This window comes from Ranitomeya imitator, chromosome 2, assembly GCF_032444005.1.
Source record: "Ranitomeya imitator isolate aRanImi1 chromosome 2, aRanImi1.pri, whole genome shotgun sequence".
In the NCBI taxonomy this organism is placed as follows: Eukaryota; Metazoa; Chordata; class Amphibia; order Anura; family Dendrobatidae; genus Ranitomeya; species Ranitomeya imitator.
The window spans coordinates 397,853,597-397,877,951 of NC_091283.1; the positions used below are offsets into that span (position 1 = coordinate 397,853,597).

At 47.6% G+C, this 24,355-nt stretch overlaps 1 protein-coding gene across 1 annotated transcript in view; it reads left to right on the top strand.

The window, feature by feature from the left end:
* LOC138664150 (oocyte zinc finger protein XlCOF22-like) overlaps window positions 1-24,355 on the top strand; it is a 121,573-nt gene that overhangs the window by 68,130 nt on the left and 29,088 nt on the right. Inside the window, exon 1 of the mRNA XM_069750595.1 lies at window positions 20,475-20,534. Coding sequence (XP_069606696.1) covers window positions 20,508-20,534 — 27 coding nt within the window. The 5' untranslated portion in view covers window positions 20,475-20,507. Of the gene's footprint in view, window positions 20,535-24,355 lie in introns of the transcript that reaches the window.

Here is a 24,355-nt window from a genome sequence, read left to right on the forward strand (position 1 = left end):
GGCCTTTCTGCTTGTGTGCCAGTCTTGACTCCTGGGTGCGTCATCTCTCAGTCAGTGGGCCATAGAACGCCTATTTTTGGTTTTATTTGTTTTATAAATTCTCCCTGAAAAAATCATTTTATTTTATTTGGTTTCTAAATTCTTCCTGATAAAATCATATTTTTTTTATTATTTTTTTTTCTAAAGTCTCCCTGAAAAAAAAAAAAAAAAAACAACCAAAAAAAACAGTGGGAGATTAATATTGGCCTTTCTGCTTGTGTGCCAGTCTTGACTCCTGGGTGCGTCATCTCTCAGTCAGTGGGCCATAGAACGCCTATTTTTGGTTTTATTTGTTTTCTAAATTCTCCCTGAAAAAATCATTTTATTTTATTTGGTTTCTAAATTCTTCCTGATAAAATCATATTTTTTTTATTATTTTTTTTTCTAAAGTCTCCCTGAAAAAAAAAAAAAAAAAAACAACCAAAAAAAACAGTGGGAGATTAATATTGGCCTTTCTGCTTGTGTGCCAGTCTTGACTCCTGGGTGCGTCATCTCTCAGTCAGTGGGCCATAGAACGCCTATTTTTGGTTTTATTTGTTTTCTAAATTCTCCCTGAAAAAATCATTTTATTTTATTTGGTTTCTAAATTCTTCCTGATAAAATCATATTTTTTTTATTATTTTTTTTTCTAAAGTCTCCCTGAAAAAAAAAAAAAAAAAAACAACCAAAAAAAACAGTGGGAGATTAATATTGGCCTTTCTGCTTGTGTGCCAGTCTTGACTCCTGGGTGTGCCATCTCTCTCTCTCTCTCTCTCCAATTGTGGTCCATAGAAAGCCTACATTTTTTTTCCTTGATTTGGGTTCCAAAATCTACCAGAGAAAATAACTCCATCAATCATTGGTAGAAAAATATTGGCCTCTGGGCTTGTGTGCCACTCCTGATTCCTGTGTGCGTCATCTCTCACTCAGTGGCCCATAGAAAGCATATAGTTTGTTACATTTGTTTTCTAAATTCTCCCTGCAAAAATCTATTTTTTTTTTTTTGGGGGGTTTCTAAAGTGTTCCTGAAAAAAATAAAAATAAAAAAAAAATAATAGTGTGACATTAATATTAACATTTGTGCTTCAGTGACAGTCCTGCGTGTGGGGCATCTCTCTAATTTGCAGCCACCAAAAAAAGAGTGTGTAACATTGGGCCTGATTTTCGCTGTGGTCTCACCAACCTGTAAAGGGGTAGCTAAATCATACAGAAGTTATAGCTCACCGTGTAAGTTGTGTGACTGCAACAAATAACGTTAGTTTGGTTACGTTTTTAAAACAATGAGGAAGTCTAGTGGAAGAGGTCGTGGCCGGGGGCGTTCATTGTCAGCTGGTAATGAGGGTAGTGGTAGTGGTGGAGCATCAGGTGGTCGTGGGGGAAAAAATATTGCACCTAAGTCTGGAGCTGTGGAGCCAGGTTCGTCGTCCGGCTACACAAGGCCTCGAACGCTCCCTTTTCTGGGATTAGGAAAACCGCTTTTAAAGCCGGAGCAGCAAGAGCAAGTTTTGGCTTATCTTGCTGACTCAGCCTCTAGCTCTTTTGCCTCATCTCGTGAAACTGGTAAAAGTAAAAGCAGCGCGTCGTTAGTGGATGTTCACGGTCAGGGACAAGTCACTTCCTTGTCCTCTTCAGCAAAAACAACAACAGAGAAGAATGCAGCAGGCGACACAACGGGTTACTCCATGGAGCTCTTTACACATACCGTCCCTGGCTTAGAAAGTGAAGCAGTTAACAGTCCATGCCCATTACAAATTGAATCTGACATGGAGTGCACTGACGCACAGCCACAGCCAGACTACTATGCTGGTCCTTTGACTCAGACCACAACATTGCCCTCGCAGGGTGCTGATCAAGAATCAGACCCTGATGAGACTATGTTGCCCCATCACGAACGCTATACCACCGAACGACACGGTGACACAGACGAAGTTGCGCAGGAGGTACAAGAAGAGTTATTAGATGACCCAGTTCTTGACCCCGATTGGCAGCCATTGGGGGAACAGGGTGCAGGCGGCAGCAGTTCTGAAGCAGAGGAGGAGGAGGGGCCGCAGCAGGCATCAACATCGCCACAGGTTCCATCTGCCGGGCCCGTATCTTGCCCAAAACGCGTGGCAAAGCCAAAACCTGGTGGAGGACAGCGTGGCCATCCGGTTAAAGCTCAGTCTGCAATGCCTGAAAAGGTATCCGATGCTAGAAAGAGTGCAGTCTGGCATTTTTTTAAACAACATCCAATTGATCAGCGCAAAGTCATCTGTCAAAAATGTTCTACTTCCTTAAGCAGAGGTCAGAATCTGAAAAGTCTCAATACTAGTTGCATGCATAGACATTTAACCACCATGCATTTGAAAGCTTGGACTAACTACCAAACGTCCCTTAAGGTTGTTGCACCCTCGGCCAATGAAGCTAGTCATCAACGCAACATCCCTTCCGGCAGTGTAGGACCACCATTTAGCGCACCACCTGCTGTATCTGTGCAGGTATCTTTGCCAGGCCAAAGCAGTCAGGGTCAGGGAATCACCAGTTTCGTAGTAGGAAACACTGCATCTAGGGCACCGGCGGCAACAATACCATCTCCCACCGTCTCTCAGTCTGCCATGTCCACCGGCACCCCCGCTAGTTCCACGATCTCCAGCTCTCCAGTCCAGCTCACCCTACATGAGACTATGGTTAGAAAAAGGAAATACTTAGCCTCGCATCCGCGTACACAGGGTTTGAACGCCCACATAGCTAGACTAATCTCGTTAGAGATGATGCCCTACCGGTTAGTTGAAAGCGAAGCTTTCAAAGACCTGATGGACTACGCTGTACCACGCTACGAGCTACCCAGTCGACACTTTTTTTCCAGAAAAGCCATCCCAGCCCTCCACCAGCATGTTAAAGAGCGCATCGTCCATGCACTCAGGCAATCTGTGAGCACAAAGGTGCACCTGACAACAGATGCATGGACCAGTAGGCATGGCCAGGGACGTTACGTGTCCATCACGGCACACTGGGTAAATGTGGTGGATTCAGGGTCCACAGGGGACAGCAAGTTTGGGACAGTTCTGCCTAGCCCACGGTCTAGTAAACAGTTGTCTGTAGCCGTTCGCACCCCCTCCTCCTCCTCCTCCTCGTCCTCCTGCAGAAGCAAGAGCTCGTCCACAGACCGCAGTCGCACAAACACTCCATCCGCACCTGCCACTGTTGCACACCAGGTCTCCCATTATGGGGCAGCTACTGGCATACGTCAGCAGGCTGTATTGGCTATGAAGTGTTTGGGCGACAATAGACACACCGCGGAAGTTCTGTCCGAGTTCTTGCAGCAAGAAACGCAGTCGTGGCTGGGCACTGTAGATCTTGAGGCAGGCAAGGTAGTGAGTGATAACGGAAGGAATTTCATGGCTGCCATCTCCCTTTCCCAACTGAAACACATTCCTTGCCTGGCTCACACCTTAAACCTGGTGGTGCAGTGCTTCCTGAAAAGTTATCCGGGGTTATCCGACCTGCTCCTCAAAGTGCGTGGACTTTGCGCACATATCCGCCGTTCGCCTGTACACTCCAGCCGTATGCAGACCTATCAGCGTTCTTTGAACCTTCCCCAGCATCGCCTAATCATAGACGTTGCAACAAGGTGGAACTCAACACTGCACATGCTTCAGAGACTGTGCGAACAGAGGCGGGCTGTTATGTTTTTGTGGGAGGATACACATACACGGGCAGGCAGTAGGATGGCAGACATGGAGTTGTCAGGTGTGCAGTGGTCGAAGATTCAAGACATGTGTCAAGTCCTTCAGTGTTTTGAGGAATGCACACGGCTGGTTAGTGCAGACAACGCCATAATAAGCATGAGCATCCCCCTAATGCGTCTGCTGATGCAAAGTTTGACGCACATAAAGGATCAGGCGTCTGCACCAGAGGAAGAGGAAAGCCTTGATGACAGTCAGCGATTGTCTGGTCAGGGCAGTGTACATGACGAGGTACCGGGCGAAGAGGAGGTGGAGGATGAGGAGGATGATGGGGATGAGTATATTTTTAATGAGGAAGCTTTCCCGGGGGCACGGGAAATTGGTGGCGTGGCAAGGCCGGGTTCTGGTTTTTTGAGGGACACAAGTGACGTAGATTTGCCTGCAACTGCCCCTCAACCAAGCACAACCGCAGATTTGACAACGGGAACTTTGGCCCACATGGCGGATTATGCCTTGCGTATCCTCAAAAGGGACACACGCATTACAAAAATGATGAACGATGACGATTACTGGTTGGCCTGCCTCCTTGATCCTCGCTATAAAGGCAAATTGCAAAATATTATGCCACATGAGAACTTGGAACTAATATTAGCAACAAAACAATCAACTCTTGTTGACCGTTTGCTTCTGGCATTCCCTGCACACAGCGCCCGTGATCGTTCTCACACGAGCTCCAGGGGCCAGCAGACCAGAGGTGTTAGAGGGGCAGAAATCAGAAGTGGCGTTGGACAGAGGGGTTTTCTGACCAGGTTGTGGAGTGATTTTTCTATGACCGCAGACAGGACAGGTACTGCAGCATCAATTCAAAGTGACAGGAGACAACATTTGTCCAGTATGGTTACAAACTATTTTTCATCCCTTATCGACGTTCTCCCTCAACCGTCATTCCCATTTGATTACTGGGCATCCAAATTAGACACCTGGCCAGAATTGGCAGAATATGCATTGCAGGAGCTTGCTTGCCCGGCAGCTAGTGTCCTATCAGAAAGAGTATTCAGTGCTGCAGGTTCAATACTAACAGAAAAAAGGACTCGTCTGGCTACCCAAAATGTAGATGATCTAACCTTCATTAAAATGAACCACAACTGGATTTCAAAATCTTTTGCCCCACCCTGCCCGGCTGACACCTAGCTTTCCTATGAAAAGGTCTTGCCTGTGGACTATTCTGAATGACTTTTCCAATCTCGTAATTTTCTTCACCTGATTGTCCAGCATACGACATGTTTCCACCTCACGAAATGGCCAAACTCCCCACACGGGGCCGTGCTATCGCCACTTTGCGCTTGGACCCTTGAGAGTGCTGTTTGTCTGAAGAGGTGGGTGTGGCCGCTTTTGGTCGACGGCACTGCCACTGGGTCCCTCATAGTACAATAAAGTGTCTCTGGCGGTGGTGGTGCGCACCCAACGTCAGACACACCGTTGTAATATGAGGGGCCCTGTGCCTGTACCGCCGGCCACAAGACAGTTCCCCCCCCCAGCTCAAACAGTGCTCTACCACTAGCAAAATTATCTCTCACAGCTTCACCAATGTGTAGTCTAGCCGCTGACATCCTTCAATGCCTGGCACTGACAATACCATTGTTTTGACATTTTTGTTATGTTAGGCCTTCGAAGCCTGTCTGCGGTCCCTTCTTTCTACAACTACTACACTGACCAGGCCACTGCTGGCCGTGTTACCCTGGAACCAATTTAAAAGTGCCTACAGTCAGCCCAATTTTGTTATGTTAGGCCTTCGAAGACTGTCTGCCGTCACTCCTTCCACTAGACTTCCACTGACCATACACTGCTGCCCATGTACCCCTGGAACCAATTTAAAGTGCCTACAGCCAGCCCAATTTTGTTATGTTAGGCCTTCGAAGCCTGTCTGCGGTCACTCCTTCCACTAGACTTCCACTGACCAGACCACTGCTGCCCGTGTACCCCTGGAACCAATTTAAAAGTGCCTACAGCCATGTGTTATTATTTTAGGCCTTCGATGCCTGTCTGCGGTCACTCCTTCCACTAGGCCTCCACTGACCACACCACTGCTGCCCGTGTACCCCTGGAACCAATTTAAAATTGCCTACAGCCAGCCCAATTTTTTTATTTTAGGCCTTCGATGCCTGTCTGCGGTCCATTCTTTCAACTACTACTACACTGACCAGGTCACTGCTGCCCGTGTACCCCTGGAACCAATTTAAAATTGCCTACAGCCAGCCCAATTTTTTTATTTTAGGCCTTCGATGCCTGTCTGCGGTCCATTCTTTCAACTACTACTACACTGACCAGGTCACTGCTGCCCGTGTACCCCTGGAACCAATTTAAAATTGCCTACAGCCAGCCCAATTTTTTTATTTTAGGCCTTCGATGCCTGTCTGCGGTCCATTCTTTCAACTACTACTACACTGACCAGGTCACTGCTGCCCGTGTACCCCTGGAACCAATTTAAAATTGCCTACAGCCAGCCCAATTTTTTTATTTTAGGCCTTCGATGCCTGTCTGCGGTCCATTCTTTCAACTACTACTACACTGACCAGGTCACTGCTGCCCGTGTACCCCTGGAACCAATTTAAAATTGCCTACAGCCATGTGTTATTATTTTAGGCCTTCGATGCCTGTCTGCGGTCACTCCTTCCACTAGGCCTCCACTGACCACACCACTGCTGTCCGTGTACCCCTGGAACCAATTTAAAATTGCCTACAGCCATGTGTTATTATTTTAGGCCTTCGATGCCTGTCTGCGGTCACTCCTTCCACTAGACTTCCACTGACCAGACCACTGCTGCCCGTGTACCCCTGGAACCAATTTAAAAGTGCCTACAGCCAGCCCAAGTTTGTTATGTTAGGCCTTCGATGCCTGTCTGCGGTCCATTCTTTCAACTACTACTACACTGACCAGGTCACTGCTGCCCGTGTACCCCTGGAACCAATTTAAAATTGCCTACAGCCAGCCCAATTTTTTTATTTTAGGCCTTCGATGCCTGTCTGCGGTCCATTCTTTCAACTACTACTACACTGACCAGGTCACTGCTGCCCGTGTACCCCTGGAACCAATTTAAAATTGCCTACAGCCATGTGTTATTATTTTAGGCCTTCGATGCCTGTCTGCGGTCACTCCTTCCACTAGGCCTCCACTGACCACACCACTGCTGCCCGTGTACCCCTGGAACCAATTTAAAATTGCCTACAGCCAGCCCAATTTTTTTATTTTAGGCCTTCGATGCCTGTCTGCGGTCCATTCTTTCAACTACTACTACACTGACCAGGTCACTGCTGCCCGTGTACCCCTGGAACCAATTTAAAATTGCCTACAGCCAGCCCAATTTTTTTATTTTAGGCCTTCGATGCCTGTCTGCGGTCCATTCTTTCAACTACTACTACACTGACCAGGTCACTGCTGCCCGTGTACCCCTGGAACCAATTTAAAAGTGCCTACAGCCAGCCCAAGTTTGTTATGTTAGGCCTTCGATGCCTGTCTGCGGTCCATTCTTTCAACTACTACTACACTGACCAGGTCACTGCTGCCCGTGTACCCCTGGAACCAATTTAAAATTGCCTACAGCCAGCCCAATTTTTTTATTTTAGGCCTTCGATGCCTGTCTGCGGTCCATTCTTTCAACTACTACTACACTGACCAGGTCACTGCTGCCCGTGTACCCCTGGAACCAATTTAAAATTGCCTACAGCCATGTGTTATTATTTTAGGCCTTCGATGCCTGTCTGCGGTCACTCCTTCCACTAGGCCTCCACTGACCACACCACTGCTGCCCGTGTACCCCTGGAACCAATTTAAAATTGCCTACAGCCAGCCCAATTTTTTTATTTTAGGCCTTCGATGCCTGTCTGCGGTCCATTCTTTCAACTACTACTACACTGACCAGGTCACTGCTGCCCGTGTACCCCTGGAACCAATTTAAAATTGCCTACAGCCAGCCCAATTTTTTTATTTTAGGCCTTCGATGCCTGTCTGCGGTCCATTCTTTCAACTACTACTACACTGACCAGGTCACTGCTGCCCGTGTACCCCTGGAACCAATTTAAAATTGCCTACAGCCATGTGTTATTATTTTAGGCCTTCGATGCCTGTCTGCGGTCACTCCTTCCACTAGGCCTCCACTGACCACACCACTGCTGTCCGTGTACCCCTGGAACCAATTTAAAATTGCCTACAGCCATGTGTTATTATTTTAGGCCTTCGATGCCTGTCTGCGGTCACTCCTTCCACTAGGCCTCCACTGACCACACCACTGCTGTCCGTGTACCCCTGGAACCAATTTAAAATTGCCTACAGCCATGTGTTATTATTTTAGGCCTTCGATGCCTGTCTGCGGTCACTCCTTCCACTAGACTTCCACTGACCAGACCACTGCTGCCCGTGTACCCCTGGAACCAATTTAAAAGTGCCTACAGCCAGCCCAAGTTTGTTATGTTAGGCCTTCGATGCCTGTCTGCGGTCACTCCTTCCACTAGGCCTCCACTGACCACACCACTGCTGCCCGTGTACCCCTGGAACCAATTTAAAATTGCCTACAGCCAGCCCAATTTTTTTATTTTAGGCCTTCGATGCCTGTCTGCGGTCCATTCTTTCAACTACTACTACACTGACCAGGTCACTGCTGCCCGTGTACCCCTGGAACCAATTTAAAATTGCCTACAGCCAGCCCAATTTTTTTATTTTAGGCCTTCGATGCCTGTCTGCGGTCCATTCTTTCAACTACTACTACACTGACCAGGTCACTGCTGCCCGTGTACCCCTGGAACCAATTTAAAATTGCCTACAGCCATGTGTTATTATTTTAGGCCTTCGATGCCTGTCTGCGGTCACTCCTTCCACTAGGCCTCCACTGACCACACCACTGCTGTCCGTGTACCCCTGGAACCAATTTAAAATTGCCTACAGCCATGTGTTATTATTTTAGGCCTTCGATGCCTGTCTGCGGTCACTCCTTCCACTAGGCCTCCACTGACCACACCACTGCTGTCCGTGTACCCCTGGAACCAATTTAAAATTGCCTACAGCCATGTGTTATTATTTTAGGCCTTCGATGCCTGTCTGCGGTCCATTCTTTCAACTACTACTACACTGACCAGGGCACTGCTGGCCGTGTACCCCTGGAACCAACATCAGAAAATATAAAAATAAGTATTTTGCTTATAAAAAAGAAAATACTGGTGAGATATCAAATGCAGACATTTTAACATTAAAAACAAACACACAACTCTAATCTGGTACAGTACTAAAAATGGCCACCAGCTACAATTACTTTCTCCTGCAAGTAGTTAACTGAAAGTTTTTTTAAATTGAAAACACACATATGGCATCCACCGAGTGTTGTCCTGTCGCGTCTTCTTTATATTATTGCCGAGAAGATGCAAAATAATGAAAATAATAAAATCATTAATTACCAAAATAATAGAGAAAGTCAACACCACATTGCAAATAAACATTCATTCCAAATAAAGAAGCAGGGCGCGTCCGAGGGTGAGTATATACCTAATAAGAATATAATCACCCTCGGACGCGCAATGCTTATTTCCAACAGCCTTCCTTCCTAAGAATCAGCCCTTCCGTCGTGTAGAGAGACGTTGTGTTACACTCCAAGGTGTTCCCCAGGTTGCCTTTCCTGAGCTTCGATCTTCCGGCTCTCGTTTAGTAGTTCTTGGAAACTACTCTGCATTAGGCCTTCAAATTGGGTATGGGGTGTAGAGAGATGGTGTGTTCCACTCCAAGGTGTTCCCCAGGTTGCCTTTCCTGAGCTTCGATCTTCCGGCTCTCGTTTAGTAGTTGTTGGAAACTACGCTGCATTAGGCCTTCAAATTGGGTATGGGGTGTAGCGAGAGGGTGTGTTACACTCCAAGGTGTTCCCCAGGTTGCCTTTCCTGAGCTTCGATCTTCCGGCTCTCGTTTAGTAGTTCTTGGAAACTACACTGCATTAGGCCTTCAAATTGGGTATGGGGTGTAGAGAGAGGGTGTGTTACACTCTAAGGTGTTCCCCAGGTTTCCTTGCCATTGCTTCGGTCTTCCGACTCTCGTTTAGTAGTTGTAGAAAAGTACACTGCATTAGGCCATACAAAATGGGTATGGGGTGGAGAGAGATGGTGTGTTACACTCCAAGGTGTTCCCCAGGTTGCCTTTCCTGAGCTTCTATCTTCAGGCTCTCATTAAATTGTGGTTAAATGGAACAACTGCATTTGGCGTACTAGTTGGTTTGGGGCCTACTATCGGTGTCTGCCACTCCTTGCTGTTCTCCTCCACTGAACAAAGCTGTGCCGCCTGTTTACTACGGTTGCCAATTTTGAACTGCATTTCGACTACTTACTGATTTGGCCCTACTCTCTGTGTCAGCCTCTCATTCCAGTTGTCCTCCACTGCAATGCCCCCTGGTTATTCCTGTGTTACCAATTTTGAACTGCATTTAGCCCACTTTCTTCTTTGGGCCTATATCTGTGTTTCCACTTCATCGTGCCCATTGCCCAGCCAGTGATAGATGAGTCTGCTGGTACATTGACCCATAACGCAACATTCCCCGTGCACGCTACACAACAACATTGTGACCCTGCTGAAAGTCAGGTTGCTCTTCCCGCATACCATACCACCTTACACGGGGACAAAGAGGAAGGTGCAGATGAAAGTGCAGGTTCCTTCATCAGGTGGGGGGAGGAATACTAGTTGGCGACGTCACTGGCACAGGGCCTCTCATAGTACGCAAAAGTGTTGCTGCCGGTGGGAGGCGCCCCCGCCGTGCAAACACACCGCTGTACTTTGAGGGGCCCTGTGCCAGTGCCAATGCCAACGAGTGGGCCCCCCCTGCTTGCTCAGGTTCACAGCACTTGCAAAGTTGAAATACTTACCTCTCCCTGCTCCACTGCCGTGACGTGGTCCAGATTTCCTGGGCCCACTAATTACTTGAACCAGCCCTACCCCCCACAACTTTAGCCAAATGACCCCCAATTTCAAATGCCTTCCAATTATTATAAGGTAAATTACGCTTGACAAGCTTCATTAAGAAGAATGGATGGTTTTGACATTAAAATGGCCACTCTAGGTGTTTTCCTGGCCCCCACTCACTGCCGACTATGCTGCCCCATTGACTTGCATTGGGTTTCGTGTTTCGGTCGATCCCGACTTTACGTCATAATCGGCCGATTTCACTCGACCCGACTTTGGACATAGTCGGGTTTCGCAAAACCCGGCTCGACTCTAAAAAGGTCAAGGTCGCTCAACTCTAGTCGTAACTACAATGTCCGGTTTTATTTCCTATAATACCCCTTTTGACAAATGTAGTGGATTCAGCCACCTGACTAGACTCTCTCTCGTGTTGACTGAGATCCTTAATTTTTTCCATTTGAGCCCACTGGACCCCTGGCATACACGACGTCAGAGAGCCCAGTAAGGACATAGCTTGTCTTAATGTTAGAACTGGATTGTTCCTTACTCTTTCGACCTTGCGTATACTGTCCGATTTCTTTTCCTCCGGTAGAAAACACTGTTGCGCTTCTGAGTCCAGGAGTATACCGAGGAATCTTTGACGAGTTGTGGGGACCTGTCTTGACTTCCTCAAATTTACTAACCATTCAAGATCCTGTAGTGAGGATATTATATGTTTCAGTCGGGCCATACATGGAGAAGCTGACCCCCCCAACTATTAGGAAATCATCTAGAAATGGAATAACAAGGGTATCTTTTTCCCTCACATGGGCCATAACTTCTGCAACTTCAGGCAGTTGCAGCGGTCGTTCCAGGAACAGAACGACTTGAAGCAAAGGTGATTGGGGGCGACAGCCTGCAGAGACCCCTATGTGAGGAATCGGTACTCCAGTCAAAATGCAGCTTCGGAAGGCGAGAAATATACATCCAACAGCTGAAAATTCCCCCTCTGTTTCAGGCCAAAAAATCGTCAAAATCTAAGCAGAGTGTGCTTTTTGTACAGTGCCCCTACCTGACAACTATATTAAAAAGCTCTGTCAATCTTGTATATGTCAGACTTTGGAACAGGAAGCCCCTTTCCATGTCTCAGATTTGAGGGCAGTGATCAGGGAGGAAATTAACAACTCTTAAAATAAGAGCTAACAGCTCAGAATCTAGTCCGTCAGTGGGGGAGCAACAATTGGAGTACGCTGAATCCTCGTCATCACCATCATCGGACGAGGAAGGGAAGCCGTGTTTCCCTGTGGAAAAGATGGACATGTTAGTGACCCAGGGGGGTCACTGATAATAAAGAGCCCAAATCAGCTCATTGTAGCGTGCACACATGCTACAGCCCCACGCCGGTCCAAAAAGGTGCAACACTCCTCCTCCCCGGAGTCCCCCGGAAGTACCTCTGTGCACTTCCGGTTCACGAGTGCTTTAATCCTGCCGCCAGAAGTTAGGTGCCCTCGGCTCCAAGGATGAACGCAGTGAGCTCACTCTGCCTGCGTTGCGCCCGCAGGACCCAGGGCGGCCTCCTCAAGACCCTGGGATCGCGACATCCATACATCAGACAAGGGGGATCTGCATGCAGAACACCCCCGACCCTGCTTCCGGTATCCCAGGCTCTGCCGTTCCCACAGACACCGTGCAGTGGCTGCTTGGACCCAGGTACGTCTTCTTCCCACAGGTTCCCATCAGGACAGGAACCCAAAACTGAGGAGGCAAGGGGACCACCCCCCTTTTTAACCTGTAGGTTCCTTTCCTGATGGTGGGTGGATCCCTTCTCTCCGTGGGTGCTGTTGTGGCGATAGGAAAAGATTTTTCCTTTTTAATTACCTGTACTCTGAAGGGAGTCTTAATTAGTTTTGTTATTTCTTAGTTACCAACAATTTCCTCACTTCTCATATGTCAACTGTGTAATTCTACTTCAGGTTGTACATTGTAAGTTCTTTCTCCTACTGCGATTTTGTATGAGAGAGGAGAGGGGTGAATGCTTCCTTACTGAAGATATGTTATGGATCTTAGGCTACGTTCACATTAGCGTTGTGCGGGGCAGCGTCGGGCGCAGCCGCGGTGACACATGCGTCATGCGCCCCTATATTTAACATGGGGGGCGCATGGACATGCAATGTCTTGCGTTTTGTGACGCATGCGTCATTTTGGCGCAACTGTCAGGGCGCAGAGGACGCTGCATGAAGCAGTTTTTTCTGCGCCAAAAATCATGCAAAAATGAACGCATGCATCACAAAAAGCTGCGTTGTGCATGCGTTTTTGCATGCGTTGTGCGTTGCGTCTCCGACGCTGCCCCGCATAACGCTAACGTGAACATAGCCTTATTGTTTTCTATGACAAATACCACCGTGCTATGGAAAAACAGCCGCCATGGCTAAATTACTGCTGAAGTGGCCATTTGTGTGAATGAGCACCGAATATGAAGCTTTGTAAAAAAATTTTTATAAAAATAAGGTTGTGTTCATTCACCTGGTTGACCACTGATAGCAGTACACTAATTGGTTTACATCCACAGCATATAAGGTCTCTGCAAAGACCCGTCATAAAAGTAATTCTGGACGTCAACCAGATCAGGCTATAAGTGGTTAACACTTGATACCTATATGGTTAAAAAGCCGGATTACTCACCGGTAATACTCTTTTAGTGAGTCCACGACAGCACCCCACTGGAGAGAGGGATCCGCCCCGCAGGAACAGGAAACCTACCGAGAAATAAAAGGGGGCGGTCCGCCTCTCCTCAGTTTTGATTTCAGAGTACCCGGAGGACCGCCAGTATTAGGCAAATATCATTTATTTCATTTTTTTAAAACTTATTTGCTTATGTATGATTAAAAGAATTTTACTCAATAGTAAGTACTATATTAATCTAGGGAGGGATGTAAGAGGGTGCTGTCGTGGACTCACTAAAAGAGTATTACCGGTGAGTAATCCGGCTTTTTCCCTTTCGCCACGACAGCACCCTACTGGAGATCTTACAGAGACCATCACCTAGGGGGGGACCACCGTGCTGAGGACAGTCCTGCCAAAGTCTAGGTCAGAAGTTGACGATAGGTCAAGCGTATAGTGATTATAGAAGGTAGAGGGATTTGACCAAGTTGCGGCCTTACATATGGTCTCAATTGGGACCTCTCCCCTTTCTGCCCAGGAGGATGCCATAGCTCTGGTAGAGTGCGCTGTTATGCCTTCCGGAGGGTTTTCTTTACTCGCGGAATAGGCCAGTCTGATAGACTCTCTGATCCACGGGGATAAGGTGCTTTTTGTTATTCCATGACCCTTCTTGTGACCCTGGAAGGAAATAAACAGAGCCCTACACTGTCGCCAGCTACTGGTTCTTTCAATGTATTTTAACACTACTCTTTTAACATCTAGAGTGTGGTACTTCTGTTCTTCAGGAGTGGAAGGATTACTGAAGAAAGTGGGCAAGATTATTTCCTGAGACCTATGGAATTTCTTAGCTACTTTGGGAAGGTAGGAAGGGTCTGGTTTAAGGACCAACTTATCCTGAAAAGTTAGCAGGAAAGGTGGATCTATAGAGAGTGCTTGGATGTCACTGATTCTCCAGGCTGAAGTCAGTGCTACCAAGAGGGCCGTCTTTAGCGATAGGATTTTAATTGGTATTGAATCTATTGGTTCGAATGGAGAATCTGTTAGGGCTTGTAAAACTAATTTTAGATCCCAGGGAGGAACTCTAGGTATATTAACTGGATTTATCCGTTCGCAGGCTGTAATAAATCGGGATACCCATCTATCCCCAGCAATGTTATGGCCATAGAGGGCTCCTAGTGCTGAAGCATGAACTTTTAAGGTGTTTACAGTTAAACCCAGTTCTCTCCCTTTTTGAAGAAATTCCAGGATAGATTGTATCGGAATTTCTGACGTGTTTGAAGATGTATGGAATTGTAGGAATTTCTTCCATATTTTTGTATAAATTTTTGTAGTGGAAGGTTTTCTACTCTGGAGGAGTGTGTTTATCAATCCCTCCGAGAACCCCCTTGATTTTAGCATTTGCCTCTCAAATTCCAGGCCGTGAGATGTAGATTGTCCACTTGAGGGTGGAAAAACGGACCCTGGAAGAGAAGATTGGGTGTTGAGGGGAGGACCCAAGGATCTGAGACCGACATGGTTTGCAGCCACGAGAACCATGGTCTCTTCGGCCAGAATGGAGCTTATCAGTATCACTCTCGCTCCTTCGTCTCTGATTTTGCGAATGACTTGGGGTAGTAGTATGATCGGCGGAAAAGCGTATGCTAGACTGAACTGCCAAGGGGCTTGGAGAGCGTCCAGAATGTCCGGATGATCCGCTAGAGGTAGGGAGGCAAGTCTCCGGACTTTTTTGTTTCTTCTTGTGGCGAAGAGATCTACTTGAGGCCGACCCCATAGGGATACTATGTCCTGAAATATCTGCTGGTTTAGGCACCACTCCCCTTGTTTCAAGGTGTATCGACTTAAGAAGTCTGCCTGCTGGTTGTTTTCCCATCTTATGTGCAGTGCAGTAAGGGATGTTAGGTGACTTCCTGCTAGATTCAAGATTTCTGTAGCAGAAGACATCAGAGTCTCTGATCGCGTGCCTCCTTGCCTGTTTAGATACGCCACTGTGGTGGTGTTGTCGGAAAGGATTCTAACGTCTTTCCCTCGTAGCTGTGGGAGAAAATGGTATAAGGCGTATTTTACTGCATTTAATTCTTTAACGTTAGAGTTATGTTCCATAACCCTTGGCAAAAATCATTCCCCATATGAGCGCCCCATCCATGAGGACTGGCATCAGTGCTTATGGTATGAGATGGCGTTATTATCCATGGAACACCACTCATCAAATGGTCTGAATTCAGCCACCACGTTAAGGAAGTTAAAACTTCCTGTGATAAGGTTATTTTTGCATTTAGGTGACCAAATAATCATCTATCTTCTTGTAAAATCTGGTGTTGCAGTGTACGGGTATGATGTTGAGCCCATTTTACTGCAGGTATACAAGAGATAAGGGATCCCAGTAAGGACATAGCTTGTCTTAGGGATATACGTGGATTATTTATTGCAGCTAGGACTTTGTGTTTGATCAGTAGTATTTTTACCTGAGGCAGGAGACACTTTTGAGATATGGAGTCTAGATGGAACCCCAAGAACGCCTGACAGGAAAGCGGAGTGAGTCTGGATTTGTTGGTATTGATTATCCAGCTTAGATCCTGTAGAGAGGAAATTGCGTGAGCCAAACGATCAGCACATTGAGTAACTGAATTTCCTATGACCAAAAAGTCATCCAGATAGGGAACAATTAAGGTTTCTTTTTGGCGAAGGTAGGCCATCACCTCTAGCATTATCTTCATGAAGATCCTCGGCGCTGTTGAAAGGCCAAAGGGCATGGCTGCGAACTGGAAATGACGAATCTCGCTGTTGATTGTCACTGCTACTCTGAGGAATTTTTGGAATCTGTCATGGATAGGGAGATGATAATAAGCATCTTTTAAATCAATGCCCCCCATCATACAGTTTGGAAAGAGGAGTTTTATAGTGGATCTAATGGATTCCATCTTAAATGTATGGTTTTCAACAAATGAATTGAGTTTTTTAAGGTTTATGATGGTCCTGAAAGAACCGTCGGGTTTGGAAATCAGGAATAAGGGAGAATAGAATCCCCTGCCTTCCTGTCCCTCAGGGACTTGGACTAAAACCCGCTTTGATAATAGGGTTTGAATTTCCAGCTCTAGAGCCTGTTGTTGTATAGGCCAGCTGAGGGATGTTATAATATATGACTCGTGGGGAACACGAGAGAATTGTAGTTTAATCCCATCTCGGATGATATTTAAAACCCACGAGCTAGATGTTACTTTTTCCCATTGGGTGGCGAAAAATTTCAGTCTGCCCCCTACTGGTATATCCTCAGAATTTATTGTCTTTTGGGGGGTTGGGTCTTCTAAACATGGTACCTCTTTGTCTGTCCTCTTTAGCAGTCCATGTTGTAGACCTATCCGTTTGCCTCCTTTTACCAAACTGTCTCCTCTTAAAGGCTCTCCTGTAAAAGGGAATAGAGGAATCAGGAAAAGCTTTCTTCCTGTCCTTTGCCTTTTCGAGTATCTCATCTAAGGTTTTACCAAAGAGGTACTCACCCTCACATGGGATTGTGCATATTTTAGATTTAGACTGCGCGTCCCCTTTCCAGCTTTTCATCCAAAGCGCGCGTCTTGCATTGTTCACAAGGCCTGCAGATCTTGCTGCTAAACGAAGAGAGTCGGCAGATGCGTCCGCCATAAAAGCTGCCGCTCCTCGTATTAAGGGGATGGCCGCTCGTAGTTTCTCTCTTGAAACTTTATTTTCGATTTGCTGGTCCAACTGATCAATCCAAATGATCATTGACCAGGCAGCGCAAGTGCTGGCTACTGCAGGTTTAAATATTCCTGTAGCCGCTTCCCAAGAACGCTTAAGGTATGATTCAGCCTTCCGATCCAATGGATCGACCAGAAGTCCCGCATCCTCCACAGGCAGAGTGGATTGCTTGGAGGTAGAGGCTACGGCTGCATCGACCTTAGGGACTTTGGTCCATGTAAGAAGCTCCTCGTCACTAAACGGATATTTACGTTTAGATGCGGAGGGTAAAAAACTTCTTTGATCCTGCTTCTCCCACTCTCTTTTAATTAATGCTTTCACTGCTGGTATAACCGGAAAACATCTCCTCTTTCTCTCTGCCAAACCCGCGAACATAATTTCCTGCGTGGTTTGCGCACCCTTTACCTCCTCACACCCCATGGTATTTCGGATTGATTTTACCAAATTGTCCACACTGTCTAAGGGAAAACATGAACGTCCCTCGACCTCTGATGAGGATGATGATGATAGCAAGGCTTCTGACAGTACAGTCTGGTCACTTTTGGAGTCTGACACAGGTGTTGGTGTTTTAGACTTAGCTTTACGCGGTTTTTCCTGGGTCATATTTTTTAGCCCCTCCCTAATAATGGCCCATAAGTCTGTAACAGACACTGTCGCTCCCTGTGTTGTTTCCTTAAAACAGTCTTTGCATAGTTTTTTGGGGTATGAGTCCGGAAGGGGCTGGCTACACAAGGCACATTCCTTATGTTTCGTTTTTTGTCGTCTTTTGGACTAGTAGTAATAAGTAGCGAGAGAGAGAGAAAATAGAGAAATAGGGAGACAACGTCAGCTTGATAGGCAGAGTTTTAACACTCACCCAGTGAAGCGAATAGTACCGGATCAGAAGGCCGAGATCCTGTTCTGGATCCGTCGCTTTTACGAGCGGTCCCCGAGGATCCTTTGGTGTGATCTTTGGCGGGGGTACTGGATCTCCAGCTGTGGGGTCCATGGCACCTGGGGATGACATCTCTGCATCGCCGCATTATTGTTTCCTGGCAGTTTAAATAGTGCGTCCTTTTTTTTTTTTTCTCTCACTGCGCAATGCGCATGCGCGGATCGGCGCTGGCTCCCCCGCCCTAGGCGCCCCGGAAGTGACTCATTCACTTCTGGGGTAGCCAGTATTGCGGCGGTCGGCGCATGCGCGGTCCGGGATTCAGCACCGGACCGCAATGGGAGATACAGCTACTCCTTACCCGACTCCTGGCCTCCCCGCACAGCCGCACCGCACGCTGCAGATGACGCCGGGCGGCCCTCCCCGGACGCGGCCATCTGCACGCTCCATCAGACGAGGAGGGAGCCGTCTAACGGAACTCCCCCGACGCTGCTTCTGAGCTGCAGCCCCTGCCGTTCTCAAGGGTACCGCGCAGGCGGCATGCTAGCCCAGGTATCTCCTGTAGTCCTGTCGTTCCTGAACGTTCCCGCAGGAACAGGAAACCTAAACTGAGGAGGAGAGGCGGACCGCCCCCTTTTATTTCTCGGTAGGTTTCCTGTTCCTGCGGGGCGGATCCCTCTCTCCAGTGGGGTGCTGTCGTGGCGAAAGGGAAAAATACTATGTCTTCTTTGATGTATGTATTGTAACAATAGTACACTCACCATGTGAGGGTTACGGCTACGCTTTGTATACACACACCTATGCTCCGTACACACACGGCTCCACTATGTACACGTCCTACACACATGGCTCCGCTATGTACATGTCGTACACACACAGCTCCGCTTCGAACACGTTGTACACACACGGCTCCGCTCGGAACACGTCATCCGCTTCGAACACGTTGTACACACACAGCTCCGCTCAGAACACGTACACACACGGCTCCGCTCCGTACATGTCGTCCACACGTGGCTCCGCTTCGTACACACACAGACACGGCTACGCTCTGTACTCTTACGGCTCTGCTCTGAACAGATTGTACACACGTGGTTCTGCTACGAACACATCATACATATACGGCTAAAACCCGTACTCACACAGCTCCGCTGTGAACACGTCGTACACATATTGCCCTGCTCCGTACACACATGGCTCCAATATGTACACATCATACACATATGGCTCCAGCTACGTACACATCATACACATGGATCTGCTAAGTACATGTTGTACACATGGCTCCGCTACGTACACACACAGCTCCGCTCCAAACATGTACACACACGGCTCCGCTCCGAACACGTACACACACGGACACAGCTACGCTCTGTACTCTTACGGCTCTGCTTTTTACACATCGTACACACGCGGCTCTGCTACGGATACATCGTACACACACACGGCTAAAACCCGTACTCACACATCTCCAATGTGAACACGTTGTACACACAAGGCTCCGCTACGTACACATATGGCTCCGTTCCGTACACTCCATACTCACATTTTACAGACACGGCTACGCTCTGTACTCACACGGTTCCACTCTGAACACGTTGTACACAAACGGCTACGCTTCATACACACACGGCTCCGCTATGTACACATACGGCTCCGCTACATACACACGGATCTGCTAAGTACACGTTGTACACACAAGGCTCCACTGCAAACACGTTGTACACACATAGCTCTGTACACACATAGCTCTGCTCCGTACACGTCGTACACACAGGGCTATGGTCCGTACTCACACGCTCTGAACACGTCGAACACACGGCTCAACTATGTAGACATCGAACACATATGGCTCTGCTCCGTACACGTTGTACACACACGGCTATGCTTCATACACATGGCTCCACTATGTACACATCGTACGCACATGGCTCCGCTCAGTACACACACGGCTCTACTCTGTACACACACGGCTCCACTCCGTACACACACGGCTACGCTCCGTACACCTCACACACACACGGCTCCGCTCCGTACACCTCGTACATACACAGCTCCGCTCTGTACACCTCGTACACACACAGCTCCTCTCCATACATCTTGTACACACACGGCTCCTCTCCATACACCTCGTACACACGCGGCTCCGCTCCGCTCACCTCGTACACACACGGCTCCACTCCGTACACCTTGTACACACACAGCTCCACTCAGTACACCTCGTACACACACGGCTCCCCTCCGTACACCACGTACACACACGGCTTCCCTCCATACACCACGTACACACACGGCTCCACTCCGTACACCTTGTACACACGCGGCTCCGCTCCGTACATCACGTACACACAGGGCTCCTCTCCATACACCTCATACACACGCGGCTCCACTCCGTACACCTCGTATACACACGGCTCCTCTCAGTACACCTCATATACACACGGCTCAGCCTCCGTACACCTCGTACACACACGGCTCCGTACACCTCCTACACACGGCTCTGCTACATTCACACTGGAAATCCCTCCTGACCCTACACAGAAACTTCCCCTCATCCAGCACCATGACAACCAGCACAGCAGAGTCCTGCAGACACTGAGGCCCCTGATCATGTGACCCCTGACTCCTCCCCTCCTGTGACCTCATCACAGGTCCTGTGCGCACAGAACAGCCATATATGTGGTGTGCAGCTCTGCAGGTGGAGGTATGTGGGTGTTTGTTATTCCTGGGACTGGTTCTCATGTTCGGCAGTGACATATTGATGATTTCTCCCCAGGATAGCTCTTCAGTGTGAGGTTTTCGGCTCTGACATCATTCCCTCTACACCGATGCCTCTACCCTGTGCCAGTCATTACACTGGCTACTCATCCACTCCAGAATCCAGTACAAAACTACTACCCTCATCCACAAAGCACTCCATGGCTCAGCACCACCCTACATCTCCTCCCTGGTATCAGTCTACCACCCTACCCGTGCCCTCCGCTCCGCTAATGACCTCAGGTTAGCATCCTCAATAATCAGAACCTCCCACTCCCGTCTCCAAGACTTTACACGTGCTGCGCCGATTCTTTGGAATGCACTACCTAGGTTAATACGATTAATCCCCAATCCCCACAGTTTTAAGCGTGCCCTAAAAACTCATTTGTTCAGACTGGCCTACCGCCTCAATGCATTAACCTAACGATCCCTGTGTGGCCTATTTATAATAAAAAAAAAAAAAAGGTTCCTCGCATCATGTTCTCATACACTTTATGCAGTATTAGCCCTCTGTGTCTGTACTGCTACATACTTAGGCAGGTAACTGGTTCATGCAGCTTTACATGAACACCTGAGCCTTACACTATAGCTGGTCCGAATAACTAAAGCAATTGTTACCATCCACCTCTCGTGTCTCCCCTTTTCCCCATAGTTTGTAAGCTTGCGAGCAGGGCCCTCATTCCTCCTGGTATCTGTTTTGAACTGTATTTCTGTTATGCTGTAATGTCTATTGTCTGTACAAGTCCCCTCTATAATTTGTAAAGCGCTGCGGAATATGTTGGCGCTATATAAATAAAATTATTATTATTATTATTATTATTCCCTCCACCATAAGCCTTTATCTTCTCCAGCAGCAGGATGTAATTCGTGTACACTGTGTAGTGAATATTGGAGTTTATCTCCCATTCTGGTGAAGATCGATCTCTTCAGTATATAATACTATGTACTAGTCATCGAATGATTGCAGGTTCGAGTCCATTTTAGGACTAAAAAAAAGGAAGAATAATCCTAAGGCCGTGTTCACATGTAGCGTAAATGTGAACACGCGGAATGTCCAGACACACAATGGGCTGGAGCTTTCATGAAAACGCACCACCTTTGACAAGGGTATGGCAACACGTTGCGGAGTCTCTGCGGATCCGCAGCGTTTTTTGCAGTGCAGAAACGCTGCAGATCCGCAGTTGAATTACAGTACAATGTAAATCAATGAGAAAAAAAATGTTGTGCACACTCTGCGGAAAATCCGCTGCGGTTTAAAAGAAGTAGCATGTCACTTCTTTTTTGCGAATCTGCAGCGTTTTTGTACCCATTCCACTATAGAAAACCGCAGGGGTAAAAACCGCAGCAAATCCGCAAGAAAAACGCAGCAAAAATGCACAAAAAAACGCTGCGAAACCGCACAAAAAACGCGACAAATCCGCAGGTGCGTTTTCTGCCAGGAGAGGCAGAATCCGCACCAGAAATTCCTAAGCCTAATCTGCAACATGTGCACATAGCCTAAGGCCGGTTTCACACGTCAGTGGCTCCGGTACGTGAGGTGACAGTTTCCTCACGTACCGGAGCCACTGACACACGTAGACACATTAAAATCAATGCATCTGTGCAGATGTCATTGATTTTTTGCAGACCGTGTCTCCGTGTGCCAAACACGGAGACATGTCAGTGTTCGTGGGAGCGCACGGATTACACGGACCCATTAAAGTCAATGGGTCCGTGTAAAACACGTACCGCACACGGACGTTGTCCGTGTGCAGTCCGTGTGCCGTGCAGGAGACAGCGCTACAGTAAGCGCTGTCCCCCCCCCACTGGTGCTGAAGCCCCACTCATCTTCTCTGCAGCAGCGTTTGCTGTAGAGAAGATATGAATAATCGTGTTTAAAATAAAGATCTATGTGTCCACCCCCTGTGCGCCCCCCCTCCCCCCCCCCCGCTGTTATTAAAATACTCACCTGGCTCCCTCGCTGGCTGGCGCTGCTTCCTGTCCTGGCCGCATCTTCTACTGTATGAGCGGTCACGTGGGGCCGCCCATTACAATCACAATTAAAAATTACAGGTCTCGGAAAGTGGTGACGGGAGATAATTTTTCTTCTTTTTTTTTTTTTTAAATTCTTAAAGCTGTTGTCCCTTTCCAGATAATAGTCATCCACGGCTGCAGTTTTTGTTAAACTAGCAAACTGTTCTGTACTCACCACACTGGCGAATATACAGTATCTGGCACTGGCTGCAGCACGAACGTCATGTTGGCAGCTCGAGTTTAAGGCCTCTTTCACACTTCCGTCTTTTGTCCTCCGTCGCAATCCGTCGGTTTGGGCAAAAAATGGATCCTGCAAATGTGCTCGCAGGATGCGTTTTTTGCCCATTGACTTGTATTAGTGACGGATGGCCACACGTCACGTCCGTCGTCCGACGGATCCGTCGTGTTTTGGCGCACGTGACGCACAAAAAAAGTTCAATGTAACCTTTTTTTGTGCGTCGCTTCCGCCATTTTCGACCGTGCATGCGTGGCCGAAACTATGCCCCCTTCTCCCCGGGCTGCAGAATGGGCAGCGGATGCGTTTGTTAAACAGCATCCCCTGCCCACGTTGTGCAGTAATTTCACAACGTCCGTCTGTATGTTGGCCTGACGCATTGTGACGGGCCCGTACCGACGGAAATGTGAAAGAGGCCTAAGCAGGATGCCCCATTCAGGGCCGCTGAGCTCAGTGATTGGCTGCCACAGCTGAGCTCAGTGATTGGCTGCCACAGTGTCGATGTGATGTCAGCGTCTCAACCAACGCGCGACTCCTGGCGCCACATTTCCAACAGTATTCGGGAGATCGGTTCTTTAGCTGGGAATAGGGGAAATATTGATAATGTCTAGCGATAATGCAGTCCTTATAGGACTTTCTTGACCTTGTTAATGACTACCTGCTGCAGTGTTGGTGATGGAATGTATTTTGCTATAGTAAAGAAGACTCCCCTCTTCATCCAGGTAATCCTCGGTGGTCCTGCAGTGATCAGATACAAGAAGAGCATCGGTCACTGGATCTGATGGGAATTTGAGTCATATTATCTAGGACATGGTCCTAGATAATATGACACACGTGTGTTGTGTTCCCAAGCACAATTTCAGAAAATATCCCTTTAATAACTAGGGCATCAATCAAAATTATAAATCATAAACCTACCCTGTATAAAATCAATTTTTATTAATTCTTATTAAAAATAACCACCCCATGGTTCCACATCAAAAAACTACACACCGTGAAAAATTCACAAGAAGCCCCTTGGGGTTTATGGAAGTCCCTAGTCTGGTGCCTATACTTGCACCTTCCCATCTGCGGAGGTTGGCACCCTATGGGAAACGTATTTGCGCACCCGCTCAGCGATGACTGCCCCTAATGGCCCTAGATATTTAGATGATCCAGGTGTTCCCTCCCACAATAAATGTATTTAAAGGGCACCTCTATATCTAGACCGTCATCACTCCTCAAACTAGGGAGACCCCGGCCCTCGACAAAAGTGCAGTATAAAAACAATGAAGAACACAATCAGCGTTCGGTGGTAAAGATAAATATTTAAATTCCAAATTTTTGATTGAGTGCTGGGGAAATAAAAAATCAAGGGAATTGACCCCTTTAGGTTAGATGTGTATGATTATCCCCTTGCATAATAGAGTACGAGGTAGCCATGACGATCAATCATATCCGTTTATGCAGTCTATATGATATTTTTACTGCCAGATACAACCATAAGCAGGGATTGTCCCTGCCATCAATGAACATGGCAT